Here is a 14,662-nt window from a genome sequence, read left to right as displayed (position 1 = left end):
TTGCATAATATTATACATACAAAACCACCTAGTAATAAACTATTTGGGAAAAAAAGTGATGCGTTTTCCATGGCGCTCAGTATATATGGTACGCAATACAAAAGACACATAAGAGAAACGTAGATCGTAGCAAGCACATACGCCTATCTAAAGACCTGTCTTTAAGTATACAAAGACCTACGTAAAAAACATGGTCAAATGATAAATCACAGGGTAAAACACTTTTACTTTCCAAATTTTGATTTAACACGTACATGTCAGATAAAGCCTGTTGGTCCTTGATTATACCCCTTTTGGTGCAGTTATTGCAACTAGAGATAAAATACGCCAAATAAACAATACACAACATTGACATTCATTTTTTACCGGTCGGTTAATTAACCCACCTCTACAGAAAACGCACTGTCGCACAGTTTTTCACCCCTAGCCTTAATTAACTCACCTCTCAGACAGTTTTTCACCCGTGTTAATTAACACACCTTATTTACAATTTTAACACAGTAATACCGAATAATAGTCGGAAAATTAATTTTCTTTCGACACACGTACAAAGAACAAAGGCAACAAAGAATTATATAAGGGCTGTGCACAGATTGATCCCTTAGCAGTTCTCATCTTACCGCGCCAATATACGCGATATATATAATTCCCACTTGTTTATATTATTTTAAACAACACAGTCAAATGGGTTGGGAGCCTTAGAGTCTATGCAAATAAGCATTTTATATTGGCAATTCTTTAGCCGTCTCTCTGTTCATCATTAAACAGAAGCAGTTGCTCCGGTGATACAGCACTGCACAGGTCCATCCGAGATCCCTTTTGTGCTTCAGTCAATCAAATCATTTAGAATGCTGATATGTAGGTAGAAATGTACAACTATACCAAGTATGAACATTCTAGCTCAATTATAAAGAGAGAGAGAGAGAGAGAGAGAGAGAGAGAGAGAGAGATGCAGGGTTTAACGTCCACTCGGCACAAACCAGGTCATTTCGGGACTAACATATGCTAACCATTCGGCCATCCAAACCCCCAGCTCAATTATAAAGCAGTTACTGTCTTCCAAAAGGTGTGATGAACGAAACCTATTTTACTAAGTCCCCTGCTTTCTTCAAAAGGTGGGGTACAATTAAAGAGAAAGTGATATGGCATAACATCCTTTGTTCTCACTTTAAGCAAACCACAGCTATTTTTGAAAGACTTTTCATTTTACAAGTGCCTATGAATATAACGCAAAGAAGATTTTTTAAGAAAGGTGAATAAGTCTGAAAATCCATACAGGTAGAGATGGACAACACATATCAATTGAGAAATATATGGATGGATTATTGTAGCCTCTATTGTGAATACAAAGTACGACCACGTTAAAATGTGTGCAAATAAAAATGTCAAAATAATAAATTTGAAATGTACGAACCTTTGGACTTTGGATAAACAACTTTAATGTGTTTCTGTTGACCATTGTCCACATCTATTGTTGAACTTTCTAGAGCAGGAAAATGATCTCTTATTGCAAGATGAATCCGTGTTCTTTCTTCCTTACTATCTTCAACCTATAATTAGTTAATAAATAAATTAGTATTTTTAACACTAGGGACTGGTTATCGTCCAGACTTTACGAAAAAAGGAAAGAAACTAAGCTTATCGTCAAGAATTTAATACATGTATCCAGCTAATAGATTGCCGTCAAGAATGTGTTAAATGGCGTCAAGATTCACCAAAAAACGCCCAGTTTGTGCTACCGTGTAGATTAAGAAACACCGTTTAATTTCGATATCCAGTTTCTCGGGATATTTTTTAGAAATAAACACTACCATTTAGATTTGAAAGGGGTTCAGTTTTTAGACAAGGTGTTTATTTTCCCGGACGTTGTCAAGAAATGAACAGAGTGTTTAATTATTTAAGGCGTTTAGATATTATGCCAAATTACCACTTTACCGAGAGCCGTCTAGTAACTTACTTTTAATGTCTTGTAATTAGTTTGCCCAGTGTCATCTAGAAACTTAAGGCGTTTGTTTTTGTGTGAAATATTTAATTTCTGTCTCCCAATTTTAGAAACTATGTTCAGATTTAGAATCTGTGTATAGTGTCTAAAATTCTCGAATGAATTGCATATTTGTTGAATATTGTCCATTCTTTGGTATTGCCGACGTCCGTTGGGAAAAGTTGATTTACAATGAATTGACAATTTTCCCGGCGTAGATAAAACTCACATTTTATTTATTAGAAAATAACAAAACAATGGACGTATATCTTGTTACTTATAATCTTGCTTTCTGGGTTATTTACCCGCTTCCGCAATTAAAATTAACAACGACTAATTAAGTGTTTGGAAATAAGTGCTTTACTTGCAAATTAATATAACAATACAATATTACATTCAAGCACAATCTCAACATAAAAATAAAACAGACTATCAAAACAACAAACAAGAAAAGAAATTTTTTTCGGTTTTAGCGGGCGGGAAAAGCCGGAAGTGTGCTTGTGGCGAATAAAGTAACTCAGAAACCGAAGAGCGTCGAATTAATTAATTGCAATGACGAGTTGCCTCCCATTGCACACAATTAACAACGACTAATTAAGTGTTTGGAAATAAGTGCTTTACTTGCAAATTAATATACTATTAAAAAAAAGTAGGGGATATTTGATTTTTAAGGGTTATTAAAGTCACCTAATGAAACTGACGAAGAAACAAATGACAAAATGAAATGAAGTTCACATTCATCGATTTATTCCAAATGATCGTTAGACTAAGTAAGGCACAGACTGACCATTATAAGGGTAAAATGATACCTGGGGTCAAACAGCAAAGTTACCACAGCATCACAACCAAGTCAGTAACGGGTAAATCCTCCTCTGTTTGCCAAACAAGCATTGATCCGACGTGGCATACTCCTAATGAGACGTCTAAGGTCATTTTGGTCCAGATTGTCCCATTCCTGTTGCAACGCAGCAGCAAGTTCTTGGACATTGGCAGGACGTTGTTGACGTTGACGTAACCTCTGTCCAAGCATGTCCCAGACATGCTCGATGGGGGAGAGGTTGGGACTCAGTGCTGGCCAAGGTAATGTGGTGATGTTCTGTTGTTGGAGGTAACCTGTAACGATCCTGGCCCTGTGACATCTTGCGTTGTCATCCTGGAAGATGAAACGGCGGCCATGACGTCGTGCGAACGGCACAACATGGACTGCCAAGATGTTGTCCCGGTAGTACTGGCCTGTAACACGCCCTGCAACAACATGTAAAGCCGTTCTTCCAGCAACAGTGATGCCTCCCCACACCATAACAGAACCACCCCCAAATCGATCATGTCTGATGACGTTAACGTCTTGGAAGCGCTCGTTTCGACCACGCCACACCCTCCTACGTCTGTCCAAAAAATCAACAGTGAACCTTGACTCATCTGAAAACATCACATTGCTCCAGCGTCGATTATCCCAGTGTTGACGATCCCTACACCAACGACGTCTTGCCTGAATGTGATGATCTCTCAAACAAGGGATCACGCGAGGACGTCGGGCGCGAAGGTGACCCCTATGCAGTCGATTCCGAATCGTCTGGCCACTCACTCTCACACCAGTGTCTGTTTGAAGACGAGCGCTGATCTGATTTGCTGTGATGACACGATTTCTCAAGGCCAAGGTACGGATAAATCGATCCTGGGCTTGAGTTGTCGCCCTTGGTCGACCTGAGCGTGGTCTGTCCTGTACAGATTGTGTATCACGGTATCTGGACCATAGCCTGCTTATGACAGACTGAGAAACATTCATCGTCCGCGCCACAACCGCCTGTGTTGTGCCGATCTGTAGCATGCCAAGGGCACGTAACCTTTCATTTTGGGTAAGCCGACGCATATCAAAATTTGTTTTCTGGTCACTAAAACAATTAAACTGATGTTTCCACCCTGGAATTCAATGCCACAATGACTGTAACATTCAAAGTCAGAGTCGTGCAAATCTTGGGTTGGACCCCCATGATGATCCCAAGCATCACCTGCATTCCATGCGGTAGCTATTGGTGCGTTTGGGCGTCACATGTAACTGGAAATGTTTCTTCTGTTAGGTTCTATAGTGACTTTTTTCGTAGTCATTTGCATATTTTAGTATTATGCCCCCAAAATCAAATATCCCCTACTTTTTTTGAATAGTATATAACAATACAATATTACATTCAAGCACAATCTCCATACGAAGTCGCCAAACACTAATTAAATAAAATTAAAAGAGAGAAAAAAATGAATACAAACAAAACAAAAGCCTAGCGGGCGCAAACACAACAAATAATTACAAAGTGGATAAATGAGAATTCATGGTGGAAGTGACATCATACATATCATGTAATTTTGATAGCAATCACTACGCCAATCACCATGATGCTTAAGTAAAACTTCTGACAAGCCAGCCTTAGAAGCAAGAGTCGCACCACCATGTCGCAAAGAATGAAAGGTGTACAAATTTAAATCTAATCCAACCATGAGCAAAATTTCTTGAAAACGTTTAAGTAAAACAGGCTTTGACAAAGGCACTAACAAACCAGCCTTTGGAACAGAAAAGAGGGGATCCGACTGGCCTGCCGGAATCGAAGTGTCATGTGCAGAAATGCTCGACGGGGACACAATTTAGAAACTACAGATCTACTTATAGAAAGTTTATGGCGAGTCTTAGACCAAACAATTTTAACTAAAAGACCAAAATCAGTTACCTGAACACAACCTCTAGTTAATTGCTCATTAGGATTAAAGGAGGAGGTCGATCGACTCAAAAGATTCGAAGCCCTTAACATACCAAAAAACGCCAGGGTCAGGAATGACCACAATCATGCATCTATATAATCATACAAATCTAACAATGCAATCATTTGTAATAGGTGTTCAGGTAATAAAGGAAGCTTAGACACTGGTACATGAATATTTAAATGACTCAAACCACGAATAGTGAGATTAAATTCGGTAGAATTAAAACTACCACAATCAAAATTAAACAAAGAATGCCAAGTTTTGAGACCTGATAAATAATTCTTAATTGATGATATGCTCTTTAGAATGTGAGATAAAAAACAAGCATATGCACTTAACAATAATGTAAACAAAACAAAAAGTGCGCTCTTAATTGTGATCTCAAATTAGCATATGTCCCAGGTCTAAAGGCAGCTTTCTTCACCACCTTTACTTCTAATTTCAATAATTTACGACGGGAACTTAAACCTACTTAATTAGAACTAAATAAAAACAACATCAGTAAACATTGAAGGTGAAATATACCGCTCAGAAAACACATGTGGAAAAGTTAAAATGTCATTATAAAACATTTGTGAAAAGTTATCAGAAACCGACCAACGGGAGAGGCAGTCAGAAAGTCTGTTGTCTCCTGAAATGACATAATCAACACGAATTTGTAAGTTATTATTGGCACAAATAAACCAAATTTGACGAGCCAGTTCCAATAAAGTTGCATCCCGGCCAGAACCATTGTTCAGAATATGCATACAAGCGTGATTGTCACACAAAATTCTCACACTTTTGTTAGCCAATTGAGGAGCCCATAATTTAAGAGCAATGAAAATAGAGTACATTTCAAGAGCGCTGATGTGCAATTCTGACAATGATTCTGGCACAACACAATGAAAATACTCATGACAATGGAAACAAATTCCACCTAAACCAGATAAGGAGGCATCAGTCGAAAAAGCAGTGTCAGGTTCATACCATTGAATTTCAGGAATAAGAGAAATTCCATTATATTCGCGTAAAAAAGCAATCCACCAATTAATGTCTTTCTGAAAGTTCTCTGATAATCGGAGGCGATAGTGTTTATGGTTATGGCCGCTATGCAATAGCACTAACATTCTTGTAATAAATAAACGTTCGCTTCTAACACATTCGGCCACAAAGGAGAGTTTTCCAATAAGTTGTTGTAGAGCACACAGAGAACACCGCTTCCTATTCCGAAAACTCATTAGCAATTCCAAAGTTTCAGAAATCTTAATTTCCGGTATACAAACAGTAAGATCTACAGTATTGTATTCCTTCCCTAAAAAGGTTAGCATACTGGAAGGGGAAAAACACTTATCACCATTAATGTGTAATCCTAGATCTCCCAAAAGTTCCAACATAGTAAAATAATCAGAGGGAACTACAAAGTGGGTCACTCACACCACCAAAATCATCCACATAATTTACCACATAAATACTCTGATTCCATAACATATATGAAACAGCATTAGTAGTTCTCTGGCACGCCTGAGAAGAGGAACGCATTCCAAATACTAAACGGCTATCAACATAAAACCCCAAACAAGCCTTGCGAGTGTAAGTCATTCGGGTCAAGACTAAGCTGGCGGAAGGCTCTAGATAAATCGCACTTCCAAAGATGGCAACCGCTTCCAAATTGATGTATGAGGGCAATAAATTCTTCATGCCCAGGATATTTTAGCTTAAAAGGTTCATCCAGGAAAAGCTCCAAAGGAATTCCACTGTTAATAGACAATTCATCTCCATATGAGCAGTCCACAATAACCCTCCTATCAAAGTCACCCTTTGGCACAGTAAATAAAGGCGAAATAGCAAGATCACTAAATAAAGGATTGCTTCTAAAAGGTCCATAAAGAGCTCCTAACGCTAGCTCTTTCTGTATAAATTTGTCAATAAACGGAGCAAACTGCGAATTCTCATTTTGATTTCGAAGAGGAGGGTCTGGTAAGGACTCCTTAACATAATTCAGTGGCCACCCAAACTGAAGAAATTCCACTATTACTTTGTCATGATACTGTTTTAGTAACCGTTTCCAGAGTAAAATATTAAGGTCTGTAACAACTGGTATACGACAACCACTAAAATTCGGCTTCTGTGAGTTCATTATGAGTCTGTGAATCTGAACAAAATTGAATTGGAAATCCCCAGGGGAACTGCAGGGTACACAAAGTCAGTTGATCCAGCAGTGTTAATAAACCAGGACGGATTATCTAAAATACTATAACTATTATTAAAGTCTTCCTGAGAAAATTTATCAGGAAGAAAACTTAACTCAAACACGCCTGGAAAGTCAGGGGAAAAACTCACACCGGGAAGGTGGGACCCATTTAAAAATACAGGAGAAAAACTCACACCAGGAAGGCGGGACTTGTTAATAAACACACCTGTCACAGGGTTAAAATTCTCACCAACAGTATGGGGAACACTAGCTTCAGTAGACAAAGTAGGAATCGAATGTCAAGCCATTACTCCTGTACAATCCTTGGATGAATGCTGCACAACGGGATCAGCCACATCTTTACCTTTGCACACACATTTACGACAGATATGTAACAATTTCTTGTCGCCATAACTCCCATAATGATCTGTCGGTTGGTTGCAATTTCCCGCTTGATAAGCTCCGCAGATAGGAGGGAGTTTAGAGGAACGACTCTCCCGTCTGTCTGGTATTATGGCGATTCGATGATGGAATATGGAATATATGAAGATGGTACTAATACTTCACCTTGCTGATGAGGTGAAACCGAATCTGTGTCCTTAATACTGTCTTCACTTTCTGTTCCTTCATCGAGCAGAAGGTGCTCTAATCTGGCAGCCCTGGATCCCAATGGCTCATCAAGGCGTAGATCCGCCAATTGCGGTATTTCTCTCTTGTATCTATGTCTTGGGTCACCGTGATCATCTGATTTAGATTTAGTAACTCTACCACTCTCACCCTTGTCACCCGTTACTACTGGTTTGACATCAACATCTTTACTTGGCTTAGCCGACAATTCCCTCCTGTGACTTAAAATTTCCCCCTCTAAATTTTTATGTTGGAGAGTTAATTCTGCTATCGATCGTTCTAAAGACTCCAACTCCCGTATTTCAGGTTCTACTTTTACTTTCCGAAGCTTTGGTCTAGCACCGCTACCGGCAGAAATGTTTGAAGGGGTAAAAGTGACACTTTCCTGCATGTCACCAACAATAAAATCGTCCAGTCTTCCCGGCAAGCGCCTATTTCGATGCGTTGCCATTTCACTTAATTGCTTTAACTAGTAATTATTTCCCATCTTAAACTCCGAGTAGACAAGAAAATTTTTTCGGTTTTAGCAGGCGGGAAAAGCCGGAAGTGTGCTTGCGACGAATAAAGTAACTCAGAAACCGAAGAGCGTCGAATTAATTAAGTGCAATGACGAGTTGCCTCCCACTGCACACTAACAAATGTATTTGTGAATTTACAAATTAATGTGGTTCTCGTTTCGGCCACAAATGAAACGTCATTTTCACCATTTATCTAGACGTCTTTGGGGGACTATTTTCGCCAACATTTATTTTTGCATCCCCACCCCTTGGGAATGTTGAAGAAATACCGAAGGAGGGGAATTGCTAACAATTGTAGGCACAGTTTCCCCATATTGAAACAGGCAAGGACCGCAAATCGTATCTAGTTTATGATTAGTCTTGTCACAATAAAATCGAGTATTTCTAATCAAAAAACAAAAGCAGAACAAGCAGGGTCATTATAATATCTAATATCCACATACATGGAAAGTTCCTCTACAAACTATATGCACATATATTGCACATATAACACTTATCAGTTTACACACTAACATTCGGGATACCTCACATCCAAGTCTAAAACCTAATCCGCGTATTGTTTACAAACACAAAATATATAAACATATTTACACAAAAGTTCAAAATTTAATCGGCGATATCAGATTATATTCTTTGAATGGCCTACTGCTATTGTTTTATAAATGACAAATTCCAGCCACGTCCTAGCTGTCTCTGTTCCATCCGAAACCATAGCCTATGCCGTCGCTTGGAATATACAGTCATAAATTACAATTTAGATTATATTCTTTGAATGACCACCTGCTTATATCACAAATTCTAGCCACCTGTATCGGTTCCGTCTGAAACCATATCGCTCACAGACGTGTAATTACACCACCATCGCATGGAATATACAACAGTCATAAATGTCTGTCCTTAGATTCTTTGAATGGCCGCTACCTATATTGTTTAATTAATCCCCTAATCCAGACACATGGTTTTGTCGTGAAGTATATTTGTGATGTTATTTAATTGCCGTTATGATTTTAGATTTTTAGAATACTTCACTGATGTTTTTATAATAAAGTATACTCGTATTATTTGTTAATTGGCGTTATGATTTTAATGTTTAGACAACATTTAATTGACTTGATATGAAATCTGAATATAAATTATTAGATGGATAAATAAAAGGTACTTTACAATTACATATTGACAACTTAATCTCTCGCCAAAATACAATTGGATTGATATTATTTCGGCATCATAATTAATTTTAAAACTAATCGTTGATTTAATTTCCGCACACAAAATGGAACTAAATATAAGAATTCCATATAAGAATCAATTTAGAATGCAAATCGAAACACATTGTGGTCAAAACTGTGTAATTAATTATAAAACAAATCATAAATGAATGGAACCTGTTGTAAGGTGGACACTGCATGCTTTCTTTTAACGTTGGGTTATGCGAGGTGCCAGGTAGTCTGAACAACTGAAGATAACACGTGTCGAAAAAGTGACTCAAGCAGTTTATTCTTTGATCTGTTATATCACAGGGCAATTCTGTTATGGTGAAACCAACCAGCAGGAAAGGGACTATATTACAAGTTGAAAGTATTGCATTGAGGATCGCTCGATTGTAGGCGATGTAATTTTAGTGAAATTGGTGCCGAGAATTGGTGTGTTCGGAAAATAAGCTAAAGCGTATGTAAGGAACACGTCGGACATTATTCATGATAAAATATTTATAAAATGGGAATTATATGAACTGGGGAAGAAAAGTGTACCGGGACTATAGAGGTGAGTCGTTTAGTGGCTGTGTAGTGAAGTTATTTATTAAAGAAATTGTTATTGAATAAAGTGATTTATTTTGTTGTTTGTTATTTATAAATGCGACCGCTCTAGATTGGCGAGTCTGCCATTTGGCGTAAAGAAAATTATACTATATCAAACACTCATATTATACAGACTATGAATATTTCTTCGTCCCTAACATTACACAATGTCGTGTGGACGACTTATTCTACCATCCCAAAATTAAACTAAGTCGCGTGGACGCGTCAACCAATGCAGCGTGGATGACTTAACCAGATTTTTCGTGTGGACGACTTGACTTGACTAGCATATATCTGACAATTGAAAAAAAAATATTAACTGTCAATATGAGAAAAAGTCAGTGCATTACCATGTTTTTATTAAGTTTAGAATGAATAAAAACAAGGGAATGTACGGACAATTGTCAATTCATTGTAAATCGACTTTTCCCAACGGACGTCAGCAATACTGAAGAATGGACAATATTCAACAAATTATGCAATTCATTCGAGAATTTTAGACACTATACTTAGATTCTAAATCTGAACATAGTTTCTAAAATTGGGAGACAGAAATTAAATATTTCACACAAAAACAAACGCCTTAAGTTTTCTAGATGACACTGGGCAAACTAATTACAAGACATGAAAAGTAAATGGCATTGCATTACTACTCACCCGTAAGTTACTAGACGGCTCTCGGTAAAGTGGTAATTTTGCGTAAAATTTAAACACCTTAAATAATTAAACACTCTGTTAATTTCTTGACAACGTCCGGGAAAATAAACGCCTTGTCTAAAAACTAAACCCTTTTCAAATCTAAATGGTAGTGTTCATTTCTAAAAAAAACATCCCGAGAAACTGGACGGTCGAAAGCAGACGATCGTTGTCAAAAGTAAACGGTGTTTCTTAATCTACACAGTAGCACAAACTGGGCGGTTTTTGGTGAATCTTGACGGCATTTAACACATTCTTGACGGCAATCTATTAGCTAGATACGTGTATCAAATTCTTGACGATAAGCTTAGTTTCTTTCCTTTTTTCGTCAAGTCTGGACGATACCCGGTCCCTAGTGTAACAATGACACCAGAAATCAAACTTAAAATTCTGAAGCAATACATTCCTCGTACCAACCAGGAAAAATTTTATATTGTAACTTATAAGAGGCTGTTACAGCAGATATGTACTAAATTTAAATCAAATACCTCAAAGTTTAGCCTAAAAAAAATGTGAAAAAAGAGAATTTTTATTAATCATAAGTCAAACCAGTGGTTGCCAGGCAAGATACATCCACATTTTGCAAGAGATGGATAGAGAACACGCTATAATCCAGGAAGTTATGGTCTGAAATGCGTGAATATCGAAATGGACTGAGATATTTGGGATATAAAGATACATTTTCAGTTTCATCAAAATCGGATAAAAATTGTGATTTCTAAATGGTCCAAATTTTGGTATTACATACTTTTACACTATTTGCATACAAGGAGTGGCGATTTTGTCAGGCAGTTTTGATCTGATTTTCACGACATTCGAACTCAACCGTCATAACGGTGTCACGGTGATACATGTAAACATTTTTTAATATCAGATAAAAATGGTGACCTCTAGAGCATCCACAAGCTAAAAACGTGATTTTTTGTACAGTCAGAGGCCATAATATTAAAAACATGACTTTTTGTACAATCAGGGGCCATAATCCAGGAAGTTACGGTCAGATATGCGCAAATATCGACAGTTTCATCAAAATAGGATAAGAATCGCAACTTTAGATTGTCCACAACCTTGGTATTACATACTTTTACATTATTTGCGTACAAGAGCGGCCATTATGTCTGGCAGTTTGGGTCTGATTTTTACAAAATTTGAAATCAACCTTCATTCATGTGTAAAGGTGATATATTTAAACGTTTTTTAAAATTGAATACAAACTGTGACTTCTAGCGGGTCCATGAGTTAAAAATGCAATTTTTCGAGAAATCAGGGGCCATAATCCATAATGTTACTTTCGGATGTGCGCGATTATCGAAACGAACCAAGATGTTTGTGATATAAACGTAAATTTAAAGTTTCATCAAATTCAAATCAAAATTGTGGCCTCTAGAGGGTCCACAACCTTGATATACCTTATATTTACACTATTTCCGAACGAGGGACGGCCATTTTGTCCGGCAGCTTCATAAAATTCGAACTCAACCCTCATTATGGTGTAACACTGATATATTAGAACGGTTTTCTAAATCATATAAAAAAATGTGACATCTAGAGGGACCACAAGATAAGAACGTGATTTTTCGTACAAAAAGGGGCCATAATCCAGGAAGATATAGTCTGATATGCGCGAATATCGAAAGGAAAGAAAAGATCCTTGGGTAATAAATTTCAAGTTTCATCAAAATTGTGACCTCTAGAGGGCCAACAACCTTGATATAACAAACTTTTACACTATTTGTGTTCGAGGAGCAGCCATTTTGTCCGGCAGTTTTGGTCTGATTTTCACGAAATTCAAACAACCCTCATTATGGTGTAACGATCATATATTAAAACAATTTTCTCAATCGGATAAAAATTGTGGCATCTAGAGGGACCATGCAAGCTAAAAATGTGATTTTTTGTACAATCAGGGGTCATAATCGAGGCAGTTACAGTCCAATATGCACAAATATCGAGAGGAACCAAGATCTTTGTGATATAAAAATAAATTTAAAGTTTCATCAAAATCAGATCAAAATTGTGACCTCTAGAGGGTCCACAACCTTGATATGATGACATACTTTTACACTAGTTGCATTAGAGGAGCAGCCATTCTGTCTGGCAGTTTTGGTCCGATTGTCACAAAATTCAAACCCAACACTCATTATTTGTGTAACGGTAATATATTTAAACGGTTTTCTAAATCAGATAAAAATTGTGACATCTAGAGGGACCAATAGCTAAAAATGCGATTTTTCATACAACCAGCAACTGCCAGGCAGAATAAGCCCACATTTTACAAGAGATGGATAGAGAAAAAAGCAATTTTCCTTACAATCAGGGGCCATAATCCAGGTAGTTATGATCTAAAATGCACAAATATCAAAATGAACTTAGAAATTTGGTATAGAAAGATATATTTTAAGTTTCATCAAAATCTGATAAAAACAGTGACTTCTAGGAGTCTACAAGCTAAAAACATGATTTTTCGTACAATAAGGGGCCATAATCCAGGAAGTTACGGCCCGATATGGGCAAATATCGACAAGAACTAAGATCTTTGGATTATAATCATACATTTCAAGTTCATCAAAATCGGTTAAACATTGTGATTTCTAGAGGGTCCACAACCTTGGTATTACATATTTTTACACTATTTACTATTTGCTTCGGTACAAGGTGCAGTCATTTTGTCCGGCAGTTTGGGTCAGAATTTAACGAGGTTTTAACTCAACCTTCATTGATGTGTAACGGTGATATATTTAAACATTTTTAAAATTGAATACAAATTGTGACTTCTAGTGGGTCCACGAGCTAAAAATGAGATTTTTCAAACAATCTGGGGCCATAATCCAGGAAGTTACAGTCGGATATGTGCGATTATCGAAAGAAACCAAGATCTTTGGGATATAAACATACATTAAAAGATTTTTCAAACAATCTGGGGCCATAATCCAGGAAGTTACAGTCGGATATGTGCGATTATCGAAAGAAACCAAGATCTTTGGGATATAAACATACATTAAAAGATTCATCCAAATCGGATAAAAACAGTGATCTCTAGAGGGTCCACAACATTCTTATTACGTGCTTTAACACTATTTGCGAAAAGGGGAGCAGCCAATTTGTTCTAAAGTTTTAGTCCGATTTTCACAACATACAGTTAACGGTGATATATATTAAACATGCATTATGCAAGAGCTAAATCTGACTATTGCAAGTCTTAATTTAGGCTTCAGATGTTATAGAAATTATAAATTAGATCTTTATTTAAACAACAAGACCAAAATCAACTCTGTAGACCCACGGATGGCTCGGCTACAGCTCGGATTTAAATAGGATTTCACTAATTGATTAAATCAAATAAGGGGTAACCTGATGAAAATACGTCAGTTAGATCGAGGCTAAATGATAGAGTGTACTTAGCGAGGCCGCTGTAAAGCGTTTCCGTATGCCATTAAAAACTTTACTTGATAATCGAGATATGTAGGTGGAGTTAACGCCTGTCAATCAAACGATCGGCGAAGGTGAAGACACATTTCGCTACCATTTCTAGGCAAATATTACAACGATGATAACTATGTTCAGAATAAAGTAATTTGACTGAATTTTTCAAAATATTCTTCTTTCATCATCTACTTTTGAACTGTTATAGCAAGAATGGCCAACTCTCTATAAAAATCTCCCATAATGTATCTTTAATGTTTTTTAAAACCAAATAGAGGGTCCACAGGCTAAAAAGCCATTTTTCGTACAATCAGGGGCCATAATCCAGGAAGTTTCAGTTCGATATGCGTGAATATTGAAAGGAGTCGAGATCTTTGGGATATAAACATATATTTTAAGTTTCATCAAAATGAGATAAGAACTGTGACCTATAGAGGCTTCACAACCTTGGTATTACATACTTTTACACTATTTGCTTACATGAAGCATCAATTTTTCGTACAAGGGGCCATAATCCAGGAAGTTACAGTCCGATATGCTCCAATATCAAAAGGAACCAAGATTTTTGCGTTATAGACATACATTTTAAACTTCATCAAAATCCGATAGGTTTAAAATATTCCACAACCCTGATACACAATATTTTGACACTATTTGCGAATGAGGGACGGCTATTTTGTCCGTCAGTTTTGAA

At 37.0% G+C, this 14,662-nt stretch overlaps 1 protein-coding gene across 6 annotated transcripts in view; it reads right to left on the bottom strand.

Moving 5' to 3' along the window:
- The window catches only part of LOC126828361 (pseudouridylate synthase 7 homolog), a 239,651-nt gene that overhangs the window by 145,393 nt on the left and 79,596 nt on the right, over positions 1-14,662 (bottom strand). For all 6 annotated transcript variants that reach the window (XM_050558111.1, XM_050558107.1, XM_050558108.1 and 3 more), the window contains one exon: positions 1,415-1,550. In XM_050558111.1, the coding sequence (XP_050414068.1) occupies positions 1,415-1,550 (136 nt within the window). The remainder of the gene's footprint in view (positions 1-1,414; positions 1,551-14,662) is intronic.

This window comes from Patella vulgata, chromosome 7 (assembly GCF_932274485.2).
Source record: "Patella vulgata chromosome 7, xgPatVulg1.2, whole genome shotgun sequence".
Lineage (NCBI taxonomy): Eukaryota > Metazoa > Mollusca > Gastropoda > Patellidae > Patella > Patella vulgata.
Note: the sequence above shows the minus strand (reverse complement) of the source record. Positions and strands in the feature narration are given on the sequence as shown.